The sequence below is a fragment of the Rhipicephalus microplus genome, chromosome 8, assembly GCF_043290135.1.
Source record: "Rhipicephalus microplus isolate Deutch F79 chromosome 8, USDA_Rmic, whole genome shotgun sequence".
NCBI classification, from domain to species: Eukaryota; Metazoa; Arthropoda; class Arachnida; order Ixodida; family Ixodidae; genus Rhipicephalus; species Rhipicephalus microplus.
The window spans coordinates 11,427,423-11,455,256 of NC_134707.1; the positions used below are offsets into that span (position 1 = coordinate 11,427,423).

The 27,834-nt window shown below is 49.7% G+C and overlaps 1 protein-coding gene across 1 annotated transcript; it reads left to right on the forward strand.

The window, feature by feature from the left end:
- The first annotated feature begins 1,270 nt into the window (after nt 1-1,270).
- LOC142769286 (cell cycle control protein 50B-like) lies at nt 1,271-26,520 on the forward strand. The gene is made up of 9 exons (XM_075872404.1): nt 1,271-1,381; nt 2,289-2,423; nt 4,143-4,332; nt 6,380-6,490; nt 9,654-9,815; nt 14,997-15,203; nt 22,966-23,098; nt 24,382-24,461; nt 26,396-26,520. Exons 1-9 carry the CDS (start codon nt 1,271-1,273, stop codon nt 26,518-26,520), a joined length of 1,254 nt encoding a protein of 417 aa, XP_075728519.1.
- The last annotated feature ends 1,314 nt before the right edge of the window (nt 26,521-27,834 follow it).

A 27,834-nucleotide genomic window follows, 5' to 3' on the forward strand; every position in this document is an offset into this window, starting at 1 on the left:
TTGACGGCGTCATCGTTTTCCGGCAGGCTGTCACACATATTCCGGCAATTTCGTTGTTTTCATTGTTTTAGAAGCGAAGCTGCTTATAGGCCCGCGCTCCGCCGTCGAAGCTCCCTGCGCCGGGAAACCGTGCCGAGCGAAACAACAGGTGGCGCTCCTGGCAGAGGGCTCGCGCAGCAGACCGGGCGCAACAGACGCTCTCCCCACCTTCATGAAAGGCAGCAGTGAGATCAGGCGCGTAGTCATTTGCCTCTCCTTTCTAACAAGCTTCGCTCACCGGTTGTTTGCTCACAAAACCATTGTTGTTTTCATAGGGCCAAAGCTTCTCTAAGCCTAACCTTATCCTGCGTCAGGCGTAGTGGGCAGTATCAAACACACAGGCATACGGACGGACACACGGACGCACGAAAGGACGGTTGCATGGACGAACGCACAGAGAGACGGGCGGATAGACAAACAGACAGACAGTTGGACGGATGGACGGATGGACGAGAGCTTCTCCCCACTCGCGATAACTCACTCCGTGGATATACTGCGATTTTGTTTTTCGTACTACAACATCGACAGCATTTTCGACGGCCAACAAGGGCGAGAAAACGCTGGCTAGGCACGTCATTACGAATTGCGCGTGCTCAAATCTAAGCCGTCTCGAACCAAGTCTTATCTGTGCAGACATCGTCCACGCAGCCCGGACCATGACTCTCCAGCGTTCTCGCCAAACGTATTAAGCTCTCTACACGAGTACTCTTTCATATCATATTTACATTTATTTCTGGAGTCTTACGTCCCAAACGCACGGTACGATTTCGGGGAACGCCGTAGTAGAGGGCTCCAAAACTTTTGAGCGTCTGACGTCGCACAGTACACCTCCACCAAAATGCAACCGCCGTGGTCATGGCCGGCGACTTTCGGAGCAGCCTAGTAACCACTGTGGCAACACGGCGGAGGTATTTTACCTTGAGTGCTTCTTTGTTCTGCTATGCGCGCACAAGAAAGGTCGTTCTTTTAACCAAAGCTCAGAGTCTCCATGCCTGTTCTAATAATACTAATATTAATAACAATAACACTAAGTATCTTGGGTTTTATATGCCAAAATCCGGAGATGATTACGAGAGATGCAGTAGTGGAGGGCTCCGGAAATTACACGAGCCTCTACCCTTCTCCTCTTCATGCCCGATCTCAAGAACTCGACAATATACGACTTACGATGTCTGTGACGTGAAGTGTATGCTTCGGTGGTGGCGCAGACCGTCCCTTCTGGCAGCAGAAGATGCCGAGTTGGAATCCCGTGCTGAACGCGCGCAACGCGGCCCTGCCGTTCCTGCTGGCCGGCTTCGTCTTCGTTCCGGTCGGGGTGGCCGTGTTCCTCACCACCAGCAGGGTATGCACTGCATCGCCACCGATTTCTCGCGCGCTTTAGGTGTATAGGCATTGTCCTGCGGCTTCAGATATATACATCAGCCAGACTGGCAGATGCCTGAACCAAAATTTTATGGAACACACGATGGAAGGGAACACACACAGGCGGAATACAGAAGGGCAACACAAGACGCAGTCCTTCTGTGCATCGTCATGAGTGCGGTTTAAAAAATGGAAAGGCTTGTAAGCCATTGTACGACATGTGCAGAGTGTTAGCGAAAAGTACGAGCCAAGATGTCAGGGATTGAGGCTGATTTGAAACATTGGAATATGGAAAGTGGTAGTCCTGCATAATGGCACTAGGGATGTGGGCTCCCTAGTCGTGGGCTCTCGAACGCAATGGATAGGCTCCTTCTGGCGGGTCAGCAGAACTGACCGCCATGTTACTAGTCCCTGTGTTATAATTGAATGAAAGTGTAGGGCGCGTAAGCAGTTGTTAGGATGTTAAAAGCAGCAGTGGTTCCATTATTTGTTAACGTGAAAGTATCCCTACCACGCAAATGGCCGACAAAGTAGCAGAGCTGCCATAAATGTCACGTGTTTCTAGCTACTAGAACAGATTAAGGCATGGGTGAGTAGACAAGTGCTCATTTAATACAGATTTTTATCAATGGAAATATTACACAAAAAAACGGCAACATAGATCTTGAGGACGCACATGGTCTGGACCATGAGGCGTATTGCGAGAACATTGTACAACAAATTGATTTTTCCCGAGCTTTTAAATTGATTCAGTGGTCGCTCTATTAGACTGCCGCATCATGTGCGCATTTACTACGTATTAAAGAAAAAACGTGGTCCCAAATGTCTTCACGAACATGCGTTACGATTAACAGTGTAGTTGTACGTGACGTGCGTGTATGTAACAGCTGCAGGAGTACCAGTTCGATTACACGGAGTGCCGGCAGGTGAACACCAATAAGACTTGCGCGTCGGTGATCGCCAAGGAGCCGTCCAAGAGCTGCGTGTGCTACGAAATCATCACGCTCCCGGAAGACTTCCAGGTCAGTACGTTCACAATACGCGTGCACAGGCCGGCGAAAAACGTGTAGCTCAATCGGACTCACTCACGAAGTATATTTTGCCTCTAGGACTCACTTTGACTCAGACTAACCAAACTTTTCTTCGCGCAGACTCACTCCAACTGAGGCTCCTCGCAACTTTCTTCCAACCAAACTCGCTGGAGCTCAAACCAACCATAACATAACTTACTCGAACTCGCTCAGACTCAGACTCGCACCTCTATCCGAGTCGGATGAAGTCTTAGTTAGGAGTCCATTCATGAGCCGTACGCGTACGCCTAAACTTTTGATCAAACTTGAAATTCTTTTTAACAACGCTATATCGGATTGTTGTTGCTCTGTTTGACACCTTTTGATATCGTACATTTACCGGCGAGTTATCAATGGTTGCATTCAAGCACGGGCATCGTTGTAGATTACCCGCGAAATATTGGTATCGAAATTTCCATTAAAAAAAGCTTGCTGAGAGACATCAAGGCACCTCACCTGCGCATGGCTCACGCCTCTGACTAATAGATACTAAACTGGCGTTTGAACGTTCGTCCGTGGAAGTATGTGCGAGTATACTGGCGTATAAACAATTGCCGACATTTAGCTCATAACGCTCAATCTCGCTCGTTATCGACACTTTTATTGGTATAGATTGGTTCTACGTGACGTGGCGGACGCAGCCTAACGTACTTCTGCTCAAACTGGCACGTTCAGTTACGTAAGGACACCGTAATCCTGATCCAGTGAACCTGCTTCAGTGTCAAAACGAAATAACAGGAATGTTTATGGCTGCTTTGCCTCAATAACTGACATGAGCGTAGCCAGGGGAGGGATGTTCAAACTGCCGGAAAATTTTCAATTCTGCTTACGTATTACTATATACACGGACACATACAAACGCACGCACATACGTAATAGATCTAACCCCCTCCCCCCCGAGAAATGCTGGCTACGCTATAGCACCTTGTTTTTAATGTACTGATATCATCAATGAGACTTCACAAACTTCTTGCGCCTCCTTGGTGTGCCCCAACATGGCGGCGGTTTCAGTGCGAGCCATCCTATAGCGTTTCCACGCGAAATCGCCCGTTTTACGGACCTAAAAGAGGTAAGGCGCAAAGGAGATGGGGACGGAGTGAAGACCAGTCCGTGTTTTTGAGTTTTTGTCTCTATTCATTATGCGCCTTATCTGTTTTCTTTTTAAGTGTTAACCAACTAGCTCACAAGCAAGCCTTGCTGTAAGACCTAAGAAAGGCACGTCGACTAAATCGCACGAAAGACCTTAAACAAAGCTTCAAGTAGTTGGTACGCCATTTTTATGTGCGTAGTAGCACTTAGAGAAGGGAATGAAAGCTAAATGGAACGAGATACCTTAAGAAAAGCGTCAAGTAGTTAGTACGGCATTCTCACGTGCTTAATGGCACTTGGAGAAGGGCATGACAGACAACGTCTAGAACGACTTTCCACACCTGCTCGTCCCGTCCTTTCAGTTAGTTCTTTATGCGGCTGCGCAACTGCATGTGAAGTGTGGCAGCTTGGGCTAGTTGGTATGGCATGACGATATTCATGGCGCGAGAACAAAACGACGACACAGAGACCTTCTTCGTGTCCTTCTTGTCTCTGTGTCGTCGTTTTGTTCTCGCGCCATAAATATCGTCATGCATGCGAAGGGCGCGAGAGACGTCTCACGGATTTCGCGAACGTGCGCAGCAATCGGTGAACGTGTACTACGGCCTGACCAGCTACTACCAGAACTTCCGGTTCTACGTCCAGTCGCGCGACGACAAGCAGCTGCTGGGTCATCCGCTGAGCGCCCGCTACGCCTGCAAGCCGTACGACGTGGACGCCAAGGGCTACGCCGTCTTCCCATGCGGCGCCATCGCGAACAGCCTTTTCAACGGTGAGAGGATCCATCGATCAATGTCATTCAGTCGGTGAGATCATGCCACGGTTGGCAGTGATGTACATGGTTGAGAGTGACATGGCCGCTCGATCTGGCAGTGATGAGGATGACAGTTGTTATCTACGAGTGTTGAAGATTGGGCGAGTTTGTTCGTCGTACTTGAACTGGTATAGCGCATTACGGGGAAGAAGAAACGGCCGAGCAGACCGACACAAGAGGACACAGCGCTCTGTCCTCTTGTGTCGGTCTGCTCGGCCGTTTCTTCTTCCCCGTAATGCGCTATACCAGTTCAAGTTGTTATCTAATGGTGAGAGGGTGATACTTCGTTTCTGCTTATTTTTATCATTGTTTATCACTGTTCTTTCTTTCGTTGAGGTCTGGGCATATATGTATTTGCGCGGTGATGACCAATAACTGTTGTAAAGACAGCGCTGTTGTTCCCTCTTTTTCTGGTGCTCCGTCTCTCGCACTGTTTTTGTTTCCGAGGCATCTAACTCGTTCGTTACGACACCGTTTTATCACGGCTACGTCATTGCTGTAGACTCGTGCTAAATTCTCTACCTCTGAGTGGCCAGGGATCTAAAACACATGGCCCGCGGCTTCTCACACAATAAAGTTTTGTGAGTTTGCTAAACGAGTACAGTGATTACTTTCTAGATTTTTTTTCAAATATTAGTGCTCTGTTTGGTTCAGGTACAGAGACAGACTGATCTCAAATATTTTTTTTTGTGAGGCACCACATGCACTCATTACGAGTTGATAGATAATGGTCTAACTAAAAGCTACATATTTTAAAATGGGTGTTCAAATTTTCGTCGTTGTGAAAATCAGTATGGGTGAGTTCTTCGAAATCTCACTCCCTTCAAAAATAATCCTAAACATGGGAGACGCGAAATGCATTCTTTGAAATGTCAATGTTACCATAAATTTCGTTCAAACTTACCCATCCTTCCCCAGTCTTCCCTCTCCTACCATCTTCAGTGCTCTCGCCCTTGTGGGACTGATTTTCGTGACTGTGGCCTCCTAGTCGAGGCGAGCTTGAGACATTTGGCTAGGATGATGATGATCAAAACTTTATTGCTCCCAAAAGAGGGGACCGGCCGAGAGGTCGGTTACGCTGCTTAGAAGAAGTCAGCGGGGATCCCTTGGGACACTGCGGCCTCCAATGCGCGTGAGATTACCCGGCGTTGCTGTGCCGAGTCAGTGATATGCAGAAGGGACTCCCATGTATCTTCTGTGTGAGAAGCGTCGGCATACTGTGGGCACGTCCATGCCATGTGTATGAGGGTGGCCGATTGTGAGCAGTATTTACCGTTTGGTGTCACAAGGTGTGGGTGTACCTTGCTACATAGCCAGGGGTTGGGAAAGACACCTGTCTTAAGCTTACGCCACAGGATGGGATCACGTCGAGGAAGGGTTTTATGAGCTGGAGGATAGCGGAGCTGGCGACTGTGTGAGCTTTATGCTCATATACACTATCTGAGCGTTAGAAACCTTGTGAGATCTTTTGTTCCACTTCTACCAAAAATTATCCCTAAGTTGTTTTTAAAGGTGAAAGACTTGGTCTACTTGAACGTAGAAATTTCGGTCGGCTCAGTCTGTCTGTCCGTCCGTCCGTCCGTCTGTCTGTCGGTCGGTCTGCCTGTCGGTCGGTCTGCCTGTCGGTCTGTCTGCCTGTCGGTCGGCCTGCCTGTTGGTCTGTCTGTCTGCCACACAATTGAACCTCCTGGCTAAAGTTAAACACTTGCTGAACGCCCAGCCATCTTGAACTGGTGGCTGCATTGATATTTGTACTCATTGTTGATGAAAAAACAAATATTGTGCATATCTGAAGCACGACATCAATGCTTAAGTATTAGGTGGTGTGTTCCTGCACTGTGCTGAAAATATGACGTTATACACAAAACAGACGGCTGGCAGAAGGCATTTTGAGGACATTTGCACAGAAGCACGCAATGTACCACAGTTTCAGTTCACTTCCGATAGAATTGCTTCGGGAAAGGTACTGTGCTTTTTCAAGCTGAGTGTGTTTGTCTTTGCGCAGATACATTCAAGCTGAGGCACAAGGTGGGCACCAACTACCGAGACGTGGAACTGTCCACGGAAAACATCACCTGGCCTCTGGACCATGAGCGAAAGTTCAGAAACCCGATAAGTAAGCCTCTGCTTGTTTTATTTTAACTTTACTTATTGTAAAGTCCACTCTAGAATGTATGCTTTGGGAGAGAGAAACACGAATGACACGCCGCCGCATAGGCTCGAGCAAGAACCTCATTGTGTATCATTCCCAGCCCCGAATTTGCAGCTTCCAATTCAAACAAGAGTTTTCCAATTGAGAATTCAAATCACGAAAAAAAGAAGTTTAAACGGGTATCCTCTAAATATGTACCTAAGCCAGTGACAGAATACCGTGGCCTAAACATCGCTGGGGAGGAGAAGGAGGGTAAATCATGAAGTTTACTGTGCAATTGCTAGGTTATTAAAAGCAGCCACCATATCTCGCATGTGGAGCCCCGAACATGGCCTAATCAATACGCGAATGTGCTAGTGAGTCGAGCAAAAGTTGCACTTAGGGTTCAGCTCGAAATTTGAGCCCGGTATCTTACTGTTATTTTAAAATTAACAACGATAAGGAATGCTATCAGAGGAGATCACTGAAATCAAAGCTGGGTGTCAGTTGCTTCCGAAGTTGTTAGCAAATCTCGGAAATCTCGGTGACCTTGTGTTTTTGGGGATAATTTGCGAAATTCGCCACCCATGTGGCCCCAAAAGATATTGCACGCGTCACGTCACTGCCGTTGTGCATTCTCGGGCAAGTCTTCGGTAAAACGCCCATTGCCACAATATATCTACGTTGAAACGACGATGCAGCGCTTCGAGAAGGTTGACCACATCTGTGGCATCATTACACTCTAGCACCTGTTGTGGACCGTGTGAATCTTTCAAAATGGGCTGTCACTGGACACTCCCTATTCAAGCATTCATTTTTCTTATACTTTTGGTTTCTTTGCCCTGAAGTACACGCAAATACTTCACTGCAAACAATGTTTTAGTGGGATTAAATATGCAGTTTGTGAAAGTGAGCTTTCTTTTCATTTCTTTTTTTGTATGGCAGTTTCGCACCCCCACCGGTGTTTATGGCCACTATCGCTCGAAATCACAAGAAAAACGAGGATAAAAGTTTCCCTTTTAGGCAGCAGCTGAGTATTCTGCCACGACTATGCTTACAACTTACAGACCCTGTAATATCTGTAATGCTTACAGAACCTGTAATATCTTCATGTCGGAAAATAAATGACGTTAACATCTTTAATATAGCGTGGCAGGAGAGTAAGATAACGACCGGGTGTCACACAGTGAGAATTACGTAACTAATGCGTAACCAACAGCTTCAAACCTACTGCAAAGGAATCAGCCATGATTCTTCATTATGAGTCACGGCCCTCCTCCACATTTAGCACATAAGGCAGATTTGTGGTGGGTACCTCACTTCTCCGCAGAATGGCAAATAATGACATTGTGTGTGCTCTTCTACTTCACAAAATTTCACACGATTTATTTCATAGAGAGTGTCATGCCAGTGCACCTCTAGTAGTTGCCCCAAGGGAGCTAACGGGAGGGACTGAAAAAGTCACTCTTCCTGCTTTGGCTGTGAGGCTGTGCGGCAGACGGAGACAATGAGGGAGGCAGATGCTGCCGGAGATCTCACCTTCGCCAGTGTATGGCATACAAGACAGTTCCACCTCCACATCATCCCAATCATGCGGGTGTGTCTTTGTCTGCCGCGCCCTAGTTTTTTTTTCCTGCGTCTTGGCATGCCAATATAGCGCGAAGAATTTCGCAGGCTACGTACTCAACAGAGGTCAGGGACGGTGTCTCCTACCAGCTTAACAAGTTTAATCATCAGCGCGCGGTTCTTTGCGTATCGTAGCAGAGACGCATACCTGTTCTGCTCGTATTAGCACGTGGCTGTATTTGTGTTGCCAGATGTCGGGTTAGGGGGCGATCAAGCAGATACTGATCAGTTCCATCGCAAACTGCGCCGCATGAACAGACCGGTTTCGGAAGCCCGTCAAACATGTGAAAATAGAAGTGGAACCAACCTAGCCCCATTAAGAAGGTGACGAGTCTTCATTAGGTGGGAACCAAAGAGGTGCGTCCAAAAAGTGTGGAACCCATTTGAATAGGTCAGTGTCGGTGTTATTCTCCCTCCAGTTGAGCTCTCAACGCCGGCGTCCCTGCCTCCTCAAGGCACCGAGAACCGCCCTTGAAGTGAGACGAGCCTGCTTCATGTCGCCAAATCAGGCCACATGTGTAGTGAGAAGATCTGCCAGCTCACTGCCACAAAGTCCCAAATGCCCTGGTACGTGTAGGGCGCAATAGAGGTGACGGCAAAAATATTTTGCAAGATAATCTTTATTTCTCGAATTCTCGGGTCAGTCTACCAGAACCCTGAGAGTGCCTGGAGCAGGGACAAGCAATCCGTGTATACCCGGACAGTGGCTGCTGAGCCCTTGTTCTTTATGTAACGTAACGCCTCGATTAGTGCGATGACTTCCTTGCAGTACGCGCTCGTGGCGTGGTCGATACGATTCCTGCCTATCAATCCGATTCGCTCGCTCCAGGCCCAGCACAACGAATGCCGGCCGCCCTGCCAAACGAGCCGTGTACGACCCGTCCTTATATACGGGTATTCCCGGCATGCGGGCCATCCGCCAGTCTACGAAACGGGAAGGCATGTCTAGCCGCGAGATGGTCCAGCCAGACGTCTTCAGTGGGCAGGACGTCGTCACGCCGTAAGGACAACTGTCCATGCTGAATCGGATTATGCGAGACTACCAGCCTGAACTATAGCCCTGTCAAGCTCCAGAGTGATTCGCGGAGCTCTCATTAACACCTGAAGGGCCGCCGTCTGCGTTGTCCTGAACACCCCCAACAGGTTCAGGAGAACCGCGCGCTGCAGGGAGATGGCATGAGATTTGAGGCAATAGTCCGGACACTGCTCGTTTCACCAGACGGCGGCGAACCATACGGGATGGCGGGTAAGATCCTACTGCGATAGAATTTCACCGTTTGCTTGGGGCGCATGGGGCCATCCTGCATACGAGCTAACGTCCTAATCTTCGTTATTAGTAGTTCTGACTTTGTTTTTAAAAATTCAGCATGTTCAAGGAAAGAGATACGCTTGTCAAAAGTTACCCCGAGAATTCGTAGCGAGTCCTTGTAGATCAAGTTTTTGTCATCTAGATATAGACGTAATAGACGCACATGGGCGCCACTTCTGTATACACTGGTGCCTGTGAGAATACAAAACGCAGTATGTCTTCTCTCTGCTGAGGGTGACCTTCGCCTCGACAGTCCACCTGACCACGTCCTTCAGCACCGTGAACCCGACCTCTCTAAGGTGCTCTCGGGAATCTGCCGAAATGACGAAGATGGCACCATCGGCGTACGCTTGGATCGTAACGCCGAGTGGGAAGGTAAGGTACAGAAGGCAACAAATGATGACACTCCATTGCATGGAAAGTGTGTGGACCCCTGTGGGCACTTCAAAGAGGGGTACGCAACTATATCGCTGGCATTTGATCTGGACCATCGATCGATTGATTGATTGATTGATTGATTGATATGTGGGGTTTAACGTCCCAAAACCACCATATGATTATGAGAGACGCCATAGTGGAGGACTCCGGAAATTCGACCATTTGGGGTTTTTCAACGTGCATCCTAATCTGAGCACACTGACCTACAACATTTCCGCCTCCATCGGAAAAGCAGCCGCCGCGGCTGGGATTCGATCCCGCCACCTGTGGGTCAGCAGCCGAGTACCTTAGCCACTAGACCACCGCGGCGGGGCTGAAGACCATAGAGTGCTGCTGCAAGAATGTCCGCATCAGTTGGCACATACTCGCAAGCACGCGGTGTTCTCGGAAGAACCCGAGCATTCGAGGATGCCACAGGCTGTCAAAGGCGCCCTTAAAATCTAACGACATTAACACCACAGGCGTTTTCAAGACCCTTAGCTGAAGAAGCGTCTCCTTCAGGTGTACTAGCGTCATTACCGCCCTTCTGCTGTACGTGAACCCAAATTGATGTATGTGAACATGCCCGTTATTCCACCAGAAGTACTACAGGCGACCGTTCAAGAGCCGCTCCAAGGTCTTGCTGAACACTAAATTTATGGCAATGCGCCTGTACGATGTCATGTGATCGAGAGAACGGCCAGGCTTCGGGATGAAAGGGATCTTGCCCTGGCGCCAGCATCGCGATAAATAGCCAAGCGCGAGTGGCGCGTTAAAACCAAGCATCAGGAACCACGAGTGGATCCTAAACAGATCTTCATAAGGAGCAGCACAATCACGTCTGGTCCCGGTGACGAACGGGACAGTGTCACCCGAACCACTTCGCACACCTCTGCTTCCGTGAAAGTGGCATCCACGTAATATGAATCACAAAGCACTGCGGCCACTTGTCTGGCTTCTGCTTGCTCGGGTAAATCAGTGCTCGGGTCATCTACCGCGATTTGCGTGTCGAGTAGGAGGGCTGTCAACTCGAGACGCGTCGAGGTCTTCAAGCCGTCCACTCGCTCCACCGGAGACAGAACCCTCGTGATCGGGTTGCTTTCGGTAGCTTCTCGGTAAGAGGATGAGAAGATGGTTTCCCGCTAGCACGCCGAGTGACACTCATTCCCAAAGTTTCCTTTCACCTCCCAGACCCGCCGGCGGAAGTGTTCCAGTGCAGCGCTATACTCTATTCACATAACAGCACGCACGTCATCGCTCTTCGACCTCTGAAAACCTATGCGCATGGTGTTCACCTTTTAACGCTCTTGTGTCAGAGCCGGAGTCGACCAGAAAATCTCCCGGGCATTCGACTCAACCAGCCTAAGATGGTGTCACACACTTCGGGTGAGGCCCCGCCGATCCAACATCGACGTGCGGCAGACTCGCAGGCTTCCACTTTACGCTTCGGCCTGCGACGCCTGAAAGGCCTCGAAGTGGCACATTTCGAATTTATTTGCGGGTTGGTCGACCCGTGTGGGGTTGCACATGTGGTGATGTGTGGGCCTGACCGACACACTCATAAGCAGACACGGAGTTTGCTTACACATAAACAAGCATTTAATTAAAACAGGGGCAGAGGCAGGAAATTACAAAAATAACGAAGGAGGAAAACTGATATGCGATGAGAAAGAAAGGCTATAAAACAAACTATGCTCTAAAAGAACACTACAAGAGGTAAAACAAAAGACCAATACGTGGCATGTTAACACACTGATGACATGACTCGAAGGAGATATAAGAAAAATTACATGAAAAAGATTACGGTCGCGTTTTTGAAATTCTAACGTGCGACGCAGCGCACACAAATACACATATTTAAAAAGAAGGCTGGTTAAAAATACATTAACGGTTTTAAAAAAAGTCACAATAAAAAGTTCCATACGGACCAGGCCAGCTCTTGGTGCACGTAGGGGAGTTGACGGGTACCACTGAAGGTCTCGCCGGCTTGGTAGACGACGAGGGTGCCCGGAATTGCAGCCGTCTCGATACGTTGCGCGGGGTCACTCCATGCTCGCCGCCTACGCGAGACTCGCGACACCGATGACCGCACTTGTTGCTGGCTGTACGTCAACTCCTCCTGCGATGCAGTTCAAACCGCCTCAGGGGCGTACACGTGCTCCCGTCTCATCTGGGAGTAATTTTCCTTGTTTAGATCGCCGGTGCCCCTTCCGGTACCGGTGCAGGGAAGACGAGTCGGCGCCACGCTGGGTCGTTATAGTCGCCGGATGTCGTCCCCCAACACAAAAGCACCCTTCCTTGGTAGGTGGGGCCCGCGGATGCTCCGAAAATTGGAGTCGTTTGTGACAGATGGCGTCGAAGGTGCAGGTCGAACACTCGCTAAAACGCCCCTCGAACACAGTCCAATGCCTCTGGCGATCAGGGTGGCGAGCAGAAGATCCTCGCATACCACTTCTCTCATTTCATAACGAGTTAGACGCTTGCGAGCTCCCCTTCCGTCACTGCCTATCCACTTTGCAATGTTCCTGTGTTCCGAATAAGTGACGTCATTTTTTACTTCCCATCAGTACCCCGCCGCCCGCACGGAGCACGTCTACAGAGTCACCAACTGGCGGCGTATGCAGTCTCGTACGTCGGCCCTGACTGTGGGTCGTTCATGACGACCAAGCTGGCCGTGGCAGCCCACTCCACCGCCTGCGCGCATCTCTCTTCCCCCGCCCTGAAACCTCGCGCCCGGTGCTTAGTGTTGAAGCGGCCGGCCACTATGACGCGTGGCGAGCGCGACTGCGACACCACATCCTGCGCCACGCAAAGCGTCGACTCCACCGGCTTGAGTAGAGGAGCGTAAACTGAAGCCAACGTGAAATGCGAGTCTGAAGACTGGCAGTAGACGCCCGCCACGTACTTTGAGAGCAACACGGGGCACAAGTCAAACCGAGGCCACCTCACCAGCACGATGGTCACCGGGTCCCCCTTCGTTCGCTAAGGCCGCATCCCCGCTGGTAGGCTGGGCAGTTAGCCCTTCGGGTCTCACGCCACCGCTATGTGCGTATCAGTTTTCACCGCGCGGTCACACAAGTTTTTCAAGAAGAGTCTGGCCCCGTGGTCTAAATTCACCTGCAAAAATGCCTGGCGCCAATTTACCCCTCGGCATTCCACCTACAGCAACCCCCGAAACTTTTTCGCCATTGCATAGAGAGCGAAGAAAGACATTACAAGGGGTGCCCCTCTTGAAATCAAGAAGGTGCCCCCTCCCCCAAAAAAAATTCCCGGCTACGCGCCTGAGCCAAGGTAATTACGCCACATCTTAACAAGACCATGCTAATGAAGTCATGGAAAGATATGACTGGGTTAACTAAAGTATGCTAATTGATGAGCAAACTAACTAAACCTTTCTAATTAACATGACGTTATTCACGAGCACGACAAATAAAACCATGCTTATTTTTCCTCCATAATACGATGAGAATTAGTATCGTGCTAGTCAAGATTACGTTTATTAGTTCCATACTGATGATGGCCTTGCTATTGGCTAATAACATAATGACCCTTCAATCCTTATAGTGTAATGATCATTAAGCCTTAGTCTCTTAGTATAGTCAAAAATTAGGACGGAGCAGATGCGGGCTTTATTTCGAGGCCGACCAGGCACATTAGTAGACGACCAACTTCAGAAGCTCCAAGACGCTAGGTTACACCAAGCTCCTCTATGGCTCTAGCCTTGCGCAAGTAGTGCCAGCTCACCAAATTATTTTATATGCAACGAAGGTGCCGCCTAGCGTTCACCGCATCAAATGCTTGACAGTCACAGCATCACCGTGAGAGTCATGAGTTGAACTGAGGCCTTCTCACAATCGACGACCTTGTATCCGAGTTCACGCGTCAATCATTTTGCTTGACAGAGGGCCGCAACGAAAATCGGGTAAGTCCACCACGCTCGCTCTTGCTCAGGAACAGTACTCACGTCGAGCAGCACAATCAGAATCTATCAGCTTTATCGTGCAGACTATGGACACACACACGCGCAGAAGTAAAAGTGATATCATCACGCGGCTACTATGTCTAGCATTCAATTTCACCACACTCGCGAAGTATTCAATCACAGCCGCGTTGCCGCAATGATGCGAACGCTCCTGGCGACCACTTGTCTTTACACTTATCCGCAATATTTACTAGAAGCGAAACGAGCAGCACGAGAGTGCTGCGTGTGACACTTTGCTGCCTTCGAGAGGGGAAATTTCCATGACGCAGTTGGAACGAAAGAACCTGTGCGAAAGAGGACATACGCCGACGAACACAGCTGTGGGAGGCGCACGTGTTGAGTTGCACTGTTAAAATGTTGACGGAGTGGTGGCGCTGGCGTGTTTGCACGCGGTGTTTTCTTCGATAACTGCCGCAAATGCCCCACACGGGTTTCTAACGACACGCGTGTTGCTGTGGCCATTTTTATCGACGCTGCTATCACGCGCTCCGCACTGTCTTCGTTACATAGCCGTCGCAGAGTGAGATCGGAGCAAACTCGTCAGCCCCAGAAACTCGTACCATCCTGCATAGCGTCCCTAAGTGGCTGCTAAAACACCACGTCGAGCTGTCTGCACGTGACTTTGTCTTAAGTCAGACTGTGGTGATACGTTACTGCTCAACAGCCACTTCCGCGTCGAAACTTGCTTTTTAAGGCAGCTGATTGATTGATTAATTGATTGATTGATTGATTGATTGATATGTTGCGTTGAACGTCCCAAAACCACCATCTGATCATGAGAGACGCCGTAGTGGAGGAAGTTTCGACCACCTGGGTTTCTTTAACGTGCACCCAAATCTGAGCACACAGGCCTATAACATTTCCGCCTCCATCGGAAATGTTTTAAGGCAGCTGTATTAAGATTATCTACGATGCCTGTAGAGACCACAATACTTCTTGAGGGGGGGGGGGGGTTCAAGGCAGTGTTTTTTTCTAGGGCAACAATACAAAATGTTTTTAAGTTCGTGTCACTACTCGAAGCTATTAGGTTACATCTGATCGCAGGCACAGAGCCATGGCTTCCCACAGGAGGCAGGAACTAGCGCCTTTTCTTTGAAGAACCATAATGTCTGATGCTGGGCTCCTGCTAATGACTAACCGTCATGTTGTTCTTGCAGGCAAGAATCTGTCGGGCACGGTGAAGCCTCACAACTGGCCCCTGCCCGTGGACCAGATCCCGGGAGGCCTGCAGAACGAGGCGTTCATCGTGTGGATGCGCACTGCGGCGTTGCCGTCGCTGCGCAAGTTGTACGGCCGCATCGTGAGCACGGGCGACTTCGCCCGTGTCGTGCCTCGAGGGGAGTACTACCTCGAGGTGCACTACCGTATCCTTTTTTTAAGATGATAGTCTTTATTGATAAATTTCACGCAGAAATTTCGGTCTAACTGTACTGTCTGGCCATCACACAATTCAGCACCCCGGCCCAAGTTTAGGCACTGGCTGAACGCACAGCCATCTTTATCTGGTGGCTGTGCTCATACGTATGAACATTGTTCATATTAAAGCAAATATTACGCATATCTGAGGTGCACCCACCAAACGTAGGTATCAGATGGTGTCTTGTTTTAGTATAAAACAGAAAGATACGTAATCTTTAGAACCCTAGTGTTTTATAGGCTGCGCTGAAAAGGCGACGTTATACCCGAAACAAGGCTGGCGGAAGACTATCCTCTTTCGACTATATTGTTACGGTGCATCATCGACAGGAGCAAGCGTGGCACTTAGCGAAGATGAAGAAGACGCCTGTGCGTTAGGCGCTTGCACGAGAGGCAACTCAGCCATCTTGTTCGGCTGCCGACTCTCGGTGGACGCTGTCCTGTAAGCCAAGACCTCGCTCCGTCACATTTGGTGGAAGTGCTGGGTAACCGCCTCGCAACGGAACTTCGCAGCGGCCGACGTTTGAAGGGTCATTCCACAACGATGACGGAGAGTACGGCGTCTGCATCTGCTCCTGGTGTTCCTGCGGCCGGAGATGATGCGGTAACTACATCTCCTTCTGCGACCACAACCTTTGTGCTCGAACCCCCGCGGGATCCTGGCACGTTCAGCGGTTCCGGCGATCCAGATGAAGTTGACGTTGAAGATTGGCTGGCAGAGTACGAACGTGTGAGTACTCGATACCGATGGGGCCCGACTCTTATGCTGGCAAACCTGTTATTCTATCTTAGGGGAACCGCCAAATCGTGGTATGAGAACCATGAAACAGAACTTGTGAGTTGCGCAGTGTGCAGAGAGAAAATGCTAGACCTGTTCGGAAAGCCGATTGGAAGAAAAATGGCCGCGAACAAAATGCTCGCGTCTCGGGCGCAGACCTCGACCGAGTCTTACGTCTCCTATATAGAAGATGTGTTGTCGTTGTGTCGCAAAGCCAATGCCGATATGCCGGAGGCTGACAAGGTTGGGCATATTCTTAAGGGGATTGCGGATGACGCATTCAACCTCCTCATCTGCAAAAATTTTTCTACAGTGGACGCCATTATAAAAGAATGTCGGCGCTTTGAGCAAGCGAAGAGCCGGCGGATTAACAGCGTGTTCACCCGCCTTCCGAATACGGCCGCAACATCATCTTGCGAAGACCGTGCAAGAACACAGCCACCACCTCTAGATTCATCGGATCAGGTGACCCGAATTGTACGGCGCGAACTTGAAGCCATTGCCTCTGCTCCGGCTCACACCGCTGCAAGTGACACCACCCCACTCACTGCTAACATGGTTCAAGCCATCGTCCGCCAAGAACTCGCCAGCGTAGGTATTCCCTCGGTGTGCGCTTTGCCCAGCCCGCAGCGAGCTTCATGGCGTCCACCCTCGTCCTATCGCGAGCAGCAGTTCATGGCCCGATCTCGCGACCCTGCGGCGTGGAGAACCGTCGACAATCGACCAATTTGTTTTCATTGCCACCGTATCGGTCATGTCGTCCGTTACTGCAATTACCGCTGGTCCTCGCCACCTCGGACTTCATCTCAACCTCACTACCGACAGGACAGCACCCGCTTCGCGTCTGCCGTGCAGCCTTCTCCGCAAAACAACTACAGAAGGTTCAACAGCCGATCTCCGTCACCACATGGTCATCAGTCGCGTTCGCCTCCAGGACGTCGCCAGTCGTCTCGCTCACCGCAGACTCGCAGGCCGTCATCTCCATTCAACCCCGCTCCTGCCTACCTGGAAAACTAAACGGTGCAGCGCCCGGAGGTGACGCTGCATCTTCGACTCCCTCCACAAATCCTCTCTTGACGCTTCCGACGAGACAAAATTTGTTAGACGTTGCCGTTGACGGTGTGCCTATTTCTGCCCTTATAGATACTGGAGCGCACATTTCTGTAATGAGTGCGAACCTTCGCCGACGCCTACATAAAGTGCTCACGCCTGCCGCTTCCCACAAACTTCGTGTCGCTGATGGGAGGACCCCTGATGTTCAAGGGATGTGCACGGCCCGTGTGTCCATTGCTGGTCATCCTACATTAGTTCAGTTTGCCGTCATTGAAATGTGTCCTCATGACCTAATACTTGGTTTGGACTTCCTGTCACGTCATTCTGCGCTCATTGATTGTGCCACTGGTGCTCTTCAGCTTGAACTGCCGCAGTTTGCCGATTTTACAGCAGACTATTCTCCCCGTTTACGCTCTCGTCAACACGTTCGCTTGCCTCCGCAAGCTGCTACATATGTCACTTTATCGTGCTCACGTCATGTGCCCGACGGTGACTACCTCGTCACTCCTATAGTCGACGTACTGATGGCCCGAGACGTCGCCCTTGCTCACACTGTTGTCGCCGTCGCTAATAATACAGTGGTTATACCACTACTCAACGTGAGTCTCTTGACTCAAGTTATTCCGCAAGACATGTCTTTGGCCACCCTATCTCCACTTGACAGCTGCAACGTTACTAGTTTGGACACCGATACTACATCCCCCTGTCTTGGCCGCAATTACACTCTGCCTGCAGATGACATTAACAAGATGATTGCTCCCGACCTCACTGCAGTGCAAGCTGCCAGCCTCCGTAGTCTGCTAACATCATATAGAGACCTTTTCGACTTTGACCACCGCCCTCTCAGCCAAACAACTGCAGTGACTCACCGGATAAACACTGGTAATGCCAGTCCTATACGGCGGCGTCCATATCGCGTATCTCACAAGGAACGCCAAGTAATCCAAAATGAAGTGGATAAAATGATTACTAAAGACGTAATAGAACCCTCATCCAGCCCCTGGGCCTCGCCAGTCGTGCTCGTTCAGAAGAAAGATGGCAGCTGGCGCTTTTGCGTGGACTATCGCCATTTAAACAAAGTGACCCACAAAGATGTCTACCCTTTGCCTCGGATTGATGACGCCCTCGATTGCCTCCATGGTGCCCAATACTTTTCGTCTATCGACCTTCGATCCGGCTATTGGCAAATTTCCGTCGACCCCATGGATCGTGAAAAAACCGCTTTCGTTACGCCCGACGGCCTCTACCAGTTCAAAGTCATGCCGTTTGGACTGTGTAATGCGCCGGCAACTTTCGAGCGCATGATGGACTCCCTTCTCCGAGGATATAAGTGGTCCATCTGCTTATGTTATTTAGACGATGTCATCGTCTTTTCGCCCACCTTTGACAGCCATATAACACGTCTGTCAGCTGTCCTTGATGTTTTTCGAAGAGCTGCTCTCCAGCTCAATTCTGCAAAATGCCATTTCGGACGTCGCCAAATCACCATACTCGGCCACCTTGTCAGTGCCGATGGTGTTCAACCAGATCCCGAAAAGGTGCGAGCAGTACAACAATTTACTGAACCACGCTCAACCAAGGACGTCCGAAGTTTTGTAGGGCTATGTTCCTATTTTCGTCGATTTGTCCGCAACTTCGCCGACATCGCTCGACCGCTTACTGATCTCTTAAAGAAGGACGTTCCCTTCGCATGGGGTATAGAGCAAGCGGACGCCTTTTCGGCTCTTATCCATCTGCTGACTACGCCACCAGTACTGGCCCATTTCGACCCAGCATCACCTACAGAGCTTCGGACCGATGCCAGTGGCCATGGAATTGGAGCGGTCCTTGGCCAACGACAGCACGGGAAGGACCGCGTGATTGCTTACGCCAGTCGTCTTCTTTCACCTGCCGAACAGAAGTTCTCCATCACTGAGCGTGAATGCTTAGCTTTAGTGTGGGCCGTGGCGAAATTCAGGCCTTACCTGTATGGCCGAACTTTTTCCGTTGTTACGGACCATCACGCTCTTTGCTGGCTGTCATCGCTAAAGGACCCATCTGGACGTCTTGGTCGCTGGGCGCTCCGTCTGCAAGAATACTCATTCGTGGTCCACTACAAGTCGGGACGCCTCCACACAGACGCAGACTGTTTGTCACGTTATCCGGTTGAAACGCCCGACTTGACAGACCTTGATTCAGACTTCTGCGTTCTCTCCATCCACGCTTTGGGTGATATCTCCACCGAACAACGACGTGACCCGTCGTTACTCTCCATTATCGAGCGTCTGACCTCTGCTCCGACAGACCCTTCCGTTCGTTTGTTCGAACTGCACGACAACATTCTGTACCGTCGCAGCTTCAACGCTGATGGCCCGGAATTACTACTCGTGCTTCCCCATCACCTGCGTACCAGCGTTCTCGAACAACTACATGACGTACCTACAGCCGGTCACCTAGGCGCCTCTCGTACCTACGATCGTGTGCGACGTCGCTTTTTCTGGCCCGGACTGTATCGTTCTGTGGTTCGCTACGTCACTGCTTGCGACCGCTGCCAACGCCGCAAGCGCCCCTCTGTGCTACCGTCTGGCCTCCTACAGCCCATTGACATACCAACGGAACCATTCTTCCGTGTTGGCCTTGACCTGTTGGGCCCGTTTCCTATGTCCACCTCCGGAAATAAATGGGTTGCAGTCGCCACAGACTACGCCACACGCTTTGCCATCACTAAAGCACTGCCGACAAGCTGTTCCACTGACATCGCTGACTTTCTCTTGTATGAAGTCATTCTTCATCACGGCGCTCCGCGGCAGCTGCTTACTGATCGAGGAAGGTACTTTCTTTCACGTGTTGTGGATGATATTCTCCGCGCCTGCTCCACTGAGCACAAGCTTACCACCGCTTATCATCCACAGACAAATGGATTGACCGAGCGTCTGAACCGAACGCTGACGCAGATGCTGTCAATGTACGTTTCGCCAGATCACCGTGACTGGGACAAAGCACTCCCCTTTGTCACGTTCGCGTACAATTCTTCACGGCACGACACAGCTAGTTATTCGCCGTTTTATTTGCTATTCGGCCGACATCCAGCATTACCATTTGACACGCTCCTTCCTTCGGCTGCCCCCTTGTCTACTGAGTACGCCAGCGATGTCGTTTCTCGAGCCCATGCAGCCCGTCAGCTTGCCCGTGATCGGCTGCACTTGTCGCAAGCGCAGCAAAAAGACCGCTATGACAGTCGCCACCAAAGCGTGCACTTCTCGCCGGGGTCTCTGGTACTTCTCTGGACACCAAACCGCCAAGTCGGCTTATCAGAGAAGCTACTATCACACTACCATGGCCCCTACAAAGTGTTACGACAACTTAGTGACGTGAGCTACGAGATCGCACCCCTAAACAATGCCTTTTCGACCACCTCACTCCAGACAGACGTTGTACACGTTTCCAGACTGAAACCGTATCACCCTCCTCGTTCGTCGCCGCCGTACTAAGCGCCGTGACGGCGCTTCCGCCGCAGGGGAGTGATGTTACGGTGCATCATCGACAGGAGCAAGCGTGGCACTTAGCGAAGATGAAGAAGACGCCTGTGCGTTAGGCGCTTGCACGAGAGGCAACTCAGCCATCTTGTTCGGCTGCCGACTCTCGGTGGACGCTGTCCTGTAAGCCAAGACCTCGCTCCGTCACAATATTTGCAGTGAAGCCCGCAAATACATGGTCATATTTTTGTCTTTTCAAATGTGGATGCATTTCTTCGTCGGGCTGTGTCAGGCATCCGGCGTTGTCCCCGGCATTCGTGCGCCGGCAGGTGTCATCTGTCTCCCTTAGCAACAGCAAGGGTGCGCACGCTTATCCTCGCCCCTAGCAACCGGAGTATGTGGTGCGAGAGAGTGTGGTGCTGGTAGTAGAGGTTAGAAGAAAAAGGCGCCTGATTTCTGCAGCCCGGTTGGGAGCACGGCGCAGCACCCGAGAGAGTAGGAAAGAGTAAGTGCAGTTCTTTGCCGCTCCTTCTCTCACCGTTCGCTCTGTCTCCTCCCTTCGCCCCACTCTCCCGTCCGCTCGCACCTCACTCTCGCCCGTTCGCTGGCTGGGCGCCTCTCGAGACGATGGCTGAAGTCGATTACATATGTGTGGTTTAACGTCCCAAAACCACCGTACGATTACGACAGACGCCGTACAGAAGGGCTCCGGAAATTTCGACCACCTGAGATTCTTTACCGTGCACCCAATCTGAGCACACGGGCCTTCAGCATTTTCCCCTCCATCGAAAATGCAGCCGCCGCAGCCGGGATTCGATCCTGCAACTTGCGGGTCAGCAGCCGAGTACCTTAGCAACTATAACGCCGCGGCAGGGCCTTCGCTATGAAAGAAGTTGATGAAGGCGATTGTCTGACGGCAACGGTACCATCTCTCGACGCAGGAAATGCATTCGCATTTTCTCACGATTTTCTTCGGGGAGAAGGGGGGCATTTTTTTTCGTCTTCTCGGGTCATAACTATAGGTATGTGCCGGACTGCCCACTATGGGAGGGGGGATAGTGAGCAAAGTTTTACGGCTTTTACAGCAGTATTGCCTTCTCCCACCTCCCCGAAGCTTGCCCCTTTTTGATTGGTAGAGTCTCAAAGAACACAAGCTCGAAGGTTAAGCTCTAAAAGGAATGGATACCTTTTAAGATCGTTGGACAGGAAACTGAAGGCCTAGCAAGGTGTGACAAGGCGCAGGAACCAAGCGTCACAATAGAAAACATTAACCTTTTCCCTACCACTGAAAAATAGTCATGATATTTTGTGCGATAATGACTCATGAAGGCCATACTCATCACCAACCATAATTGGTCAAACATGAAACCAATGACTACACTCTTCATAATTTAGTTTGTGGACGCTAGATAGGCACACCTTTCCGTGTTGTGCGATATGTGTTCTGGCTTTCGGTTTGGTGCCATCTTTTATTGTTATAGCCATGCAGTGAAAGAACCTTCAATATATTGTCGTTGCACGGCTAATTAGATATAACACTGAATTCGGAGAATAGTACCGTTTTATTCAGAACGACAAGCTCTGCAAAATGAGCGAGAAAATGTTCCCATGAAATCATTTCGGGTCTCTTCTTTTTTGTTCTCTTGAAAAAGGGGGGGTTAAAATTGTGTGATGGCACGCTTCTAACGATGTCCCGTCCTTGGTTCCCATCCTTCAAGGTGTATAAAGTGGAGACCAAAACAGTTCTACGTATGAAACTTCAGGGTTCCTCGCAAGCCATCATTCCCAAAAACCTGCCCGAGCATAACATTAATTAAGGAAGGCATTTGATGTGGGGGAGGAGAGAGTTTACATGAATGTAGTGCTAGCTTCATGACCTTGTGGGAATGGTATCAGTCTTTCTATAACAATATAATAATAATATCTAGAGCTCAACGACAAAAAAAAACACCATATGAGTATAAGAGACGCCGTAGTGGAGGGCTCCGGAAATTTCGGCCACCTGGCGTTCTTTAACGTGCACCCAAATCTGAGCACACGGACGTACAACATTTCTGTTTCAATCAAAAATGCAGCCACCACAACCGGAATTTTATCCCATGGCCTGCGGCTCAACAGCCGAGTGCCTTAGCCACTATAAACCACCATGGTGGGGCATCAGCATTTTCATGAATTATAGCATTCATGTTTCTTCAAATAAAATTCAGTTGATAGTTCGCGCTTGTCTATTGTGTTTCCTTTCAATCCTCGTGTTTTGTTGTTCTTGTTGTTGTGAGGTTGTAATTAAGTAGCTCGAAAGTGACTGCAACGTCGCAAAACAGGCAGGGTATAGATTTTTAGGCCTGGTGGCCTCGGCTCTTGGCACCGCTACTGTACCTAGTACTGCTACTACTGTGCACGTTTTCCTGAGCGCCAGCCACCCAGGCTACCCAGTGACGGGGTTCGGCGGCACCAAGCGGCTCATTCTATCCAACGCGTCGTGGATGGGCTCGCGGAACCCGTTCATCGCGATCGCCTACGTCTGCGTGGGCTGCCTGTGCGTCGCGTTAGGCCTAGCGTTCGTCGCCGTCGACCGGAGGTTCGGAAGCATGTGAGTCGAGCACCGTCGACAACGACGGCGTGTTTCGCGCATCGGCCACAGCTTCGTGGACCATGTCGGTGCAGTATCCAAGAGTTGCGTATTGGGCTTGTTGGCAAGTCGTGAGGGATTGGTTTCAGCGCGGACTCGAGAACAAAGACGCAAGAAGGAATCGATGTGTGTGTTTCTTCTTGTGTCCTCGTGTCAAGTTTGCGCTGAAATAGATCCCTCAGTACAGTATACCCCTCGCAGCGTGTTTACATATCCTAAAGGACGCAAGTAGTGTAGCTTCTGGTAGTCGATCGTCACGTGGCCTGAGCATAAGCGCCATCTGTGATGTCTTGCTGCCACCAAAATTTGAGTCAATGTGTCCTCGAGTCAAGTTCGCGCTGCAACAGACCCCTCAGTACAGCACACCCCTCGTAGTGTGTTTCCATGTCCTAAAGTGTAACTTCTGGTAGTCGATCGTCACGTGGCCTGAGCATAAGCGCCATCTGTGATATCGTGCTGCCACCAAAATTTGAGTCAATGTGTCCTCGAGTCAAGTTCGCGCTGCAACAGATCCCTCAATACAGCACACCACTCGTAGTGTGTTTCCATGTCCTAAAGTGTAACTTCTGGTAGTCGATCGTCACGTGGCCTGAGCATAAGCGCCATCTGTGATGTCGTGCTGCCACCAAAATTTGAGTCAACGTGTCCTTGAGTCAAGTTCGCGCTGCAACAGATCCCTCAGTACAGCACACCCCTCGTAGTGTGTTTCATATCCTAAAGTGTAACTTCTGGTAGTTGATCGTCACGTGGCCTGAGCATAAGCGCCATCTGTGATGTCGTGCTGCCAGTGAAATTTGAATCAAGGAAAAGGCTGTGCCTTGCTTTTCACTATCACTTCTATTTTTCTGTTGTCAGTGGCTGGCCAGTGCCACCAGAATCGGAGGAAGGGAGATGCAGCCAGGGAAGTTTGAAAAAAAAACCTAGAGTGCAAGCTTTCGTGATGTCGTAACCAAGTGTGAAACCAGAATTATTTAAATTTACCTCAAGAACATTGTAGTGTGGTGCCTGTTCAGAGTAAAGTGCTTCTGTACTGCTAACGTAAACGTGCTTGTGATGCGCTGCAGGTCAAGGAAAAATATATATCTGAGACGACACAGAGTGAGGCGCAACCTAAAGCAACCAAAAACTCATTACCCTGTGTCGTCTTTGTTTTTTTTGTTTTATTTTTCAACACGATTATGTTGTATGCAAAGGTCCGCCATGGCATAGAGTTTTCTATATATACACTTGAGGGCACCCTGGAGTTTCCGTGGGAGCTTGAACATATTTTCAGCGCGCATGGGAATGATGGGTAGTACACGAATTTTCCTATTATTCGTACTTCACCTACCTTTTGGATTCGCGTGGCTTGAAGCTGCTTCATCACAAAACAACAATGTGGAAATGTTCAGCAGTTACGATTCACCAGCTCTTCTTTCTTGCAAGTTCAAAAAAGGTCACGAATTTCAATATAGTTCGTTCTTTATTTGGAAAGAAAACCATAACACGGCAATAAAGGTAGCCTCAAGTGTGATTTGAGGACCGCAAGTACAAAGAATAGGCAAATCCGTGTATTACCCATCATTCCCTTTGTCACTGAACGATCGTAGCGCCAGAGTTCAACTGTAGTTAATTTTAAGACACTCTATGAACCCCGGCTCCTTGACGTATCTCCGTCACGGATATGACGTTGTAAAATATTTTCGAATTGCAAAGATAAAACGAGAAGAAAAAAGTTCCGCCGCAGGGCGTCAAAACAGTGACCTCGCACTCCTCTGCGACCGACGCTAACCAAAAAGCCACAGAGCGACCCTTCGCCGCTATGTTAACGGCGATCTGTTTATATACATCATGTATCGCTGGCGGTCCCCAGGGCTAGAAAACTTAGCGCATTTCCGCCATCATTATATAGATGGCACAACCGACGCACGTTGGGTGCGCGCGCTCAAAGTCGTGCCTCGTCACATCGTGCGTCACTGTGCGCGCACGCCTACACATGGCGCTGTCAAAGTGTGTATATATAGCAATGTGGCACCCTCGCTCGCGCGCCTATCTCAGTATTCGGGCACAGTGTACCTTTTGTGTTTTCACAGCAAGTTTGCTTTGAAGTTGTTGTAGTTAAAGGGCCAGTCAACAGGCCCCAAAACTCGCACGAAAAGTGACGTCAACTCGGCGATCAGTGACGTTGACATCATTACTCTATGCTGAGACCTGGTTTAGACCAATCGACGAGCTGCGTGCTACGTCAAGTCACCGATCGCAGAGTTGACGTCACTGCGCGTATAAAAGAGGTTGGTCACGCGCAGGAAAAGTGCGCGAGCTTTTCCTGTGCGTTTCGGAGCCTGTTGACTGGCCCTTTAATAAGAGCGCGAACGTCACTTCGCTCGCTGCCGCGGCCGCGTTTGTGAAAGCAGCGCGCTGCTCACGCACCAACAAGTAAGAACTGTGGCCGTTGTCCGCGCTCGTCCTGTGTGTGCTCCTTCCATGCGTTCTCTCTGCTCGAGGTGTGCTTTGCAAGTTTTGAGCTGCCTGTCGTTCTTCGCGTGACATTGTAGTATGGTACTGCAGCATTCATTCCTTCATCCTTGTGGCGAAACAAGGCACAATGAATAAATATCTCTGCGAGGACGCGTTTCACTTTCTCGTTATACCGATTCCTATAGATAGAGGGATCAACAACGTTTTCTTTTTCCTTACCCTGCAGCGCATCACAATTATGAAGACGCACCACAAGCCCTCACTGCCGCGTTATTAGCTAACGTAAACGCTGTTCAAAATATAGAACTAGCGATCAATGTTGCCGACAGCAGTAGTACAGCTGGATGAGTATTGGTAGGTTGATCTCTTCAAATATGTGCCAAAAAATTAGAACGCCTTAAGAAAACCAGCTGCACTAAGAAACCCAATGAGCAGTATGAAAAGTGCTTTTTTAAAGCTGTACAGATTTTTATAAAAAATACCATTAGCCAGGCTCCTGTCGTTTCCGCACATGAACTCTATGTCGGGGCGGAAATACTTTTCCACAACTGAATGAATGCTGACGCGAATAATTAACCAAAATTCGTTAATTAACGTTTTGAATTATTGAGTTGAGTGATGCAGTTTACAGTAGATAGCTGTAGTCTGATCATAAATAATGGCATGCCCATCTTTTATAAATCGCAAAAGTTTCGCCCTGTGAGATACTGTGCGGTAGTCCGATGTGACACGCAATGTTGGCGCCCTGCAGCAAGTTTCCGATGCCAGAGATCTCGGACTTCGAGAAGCACCGACACGTGTGGCGGGCACGAAAGCCTTCGCTGATGCCGCTGCCTCAACCACGCTCGGCCAGCAAAGCCGGGCGGCCACCGAGCAAATCCAGCCTCCGCTGACGGCGCTACCCTCGTCTCGCCTTCACGTACTGGCGGAGCGGTCAGTTTCGTCAAAGTATTTTGCCTAAGCAGAGCTCTTTGAGTCGCCCCTGATACATACCTATTCAAAGAAGAAAGGGCGGTTTCTCTTAGCCTTTCCTGTCCTTCCTATAGGTCCTATCTCGACCTCGCACAAGTCGGCAAAAAAGAGGAACTCACTCACACTCACCCACCAAGCATATCTAGCGCTTTGAACTCAGCCCCACGAAAATTGTCCTCAGCTGGACTCGCTCGGACTCAAACTCACCACAATATCACTCACTGTGACTCACTCAGACTAACGGCTCGATATGAGTGAGTGCGCCTAAGGCCCGTATTCACAAACAAACCTCAACCGTTCCTCGACTTTTCTTTATCGGTTTTTAACTTTTATTGCGCATGATAAACAAATTGGACCAGTATTCATAAACCATTTGTATCCTTACCTTTCATCAGGAAACCAATTTTGTGCCTTTGTAACGCATGTAGAATGTACAGGAAGATGAGGAAAACGTGAGGTCAGGCCAAGGTTGGTTGGTTTGTGAATACGGCCATTAGTGAGTCGACTCACGAGTCCGTCAGCCTAGAATTAGGTTTTTCGACAATGGTGTCATTACTCTTTCAACACCAATTTCTCACGTACTCTGACGTCTTCCTGGCGACTTTTAATATAGCACTTTCTAAAACGAGACATAAGTGGTTGAAAACGGGTAAGGACAATTGACTCGTAATAGATGTCAACATAAAGTAGATTTATCACGAACTTCCGAGGAAGAGTTGACCGGGGGGGGGGGGGAATTCAAGACCCTCCATCCTTACGTGATTCGTGTCTATGATCAATAAATACTAAAATGGTGTATGACCGGTACTGCTTCTGAATACGTGAGGGTAGACGTGAGTATAACCGTGATCCAGGTAAGATTTACAGTAATGCCTAAGATGAGTGGATAGGACCACCGGTCGGCAAAAAAAAAAGATAAACTGAGACTCGCTCACCAAACATATTTCGCGCTTTGGACTTTTCCTTAGGAAATTTGGAAATTTCCCGGAGCCGGACTAACTCGGACTCACACTCACCAAAATGTTATTCAGCTGGACTCCCTTGGACTGAAACTTTAAATATTATGCAGCCGGACTCGCTGAGGTTGACGGCTCGATCTGAGTCTGAGTGAGCTGATGTGTGAGTTGGCCGACCTATTCCTTTCCGCCCTTTCATTCTTCTTCATTCTTTATTCAAAGACGATGCCTCACGGCCCGAAGGTATTACAGGAGGGGAGTTACAGCAGTGGCACGAAC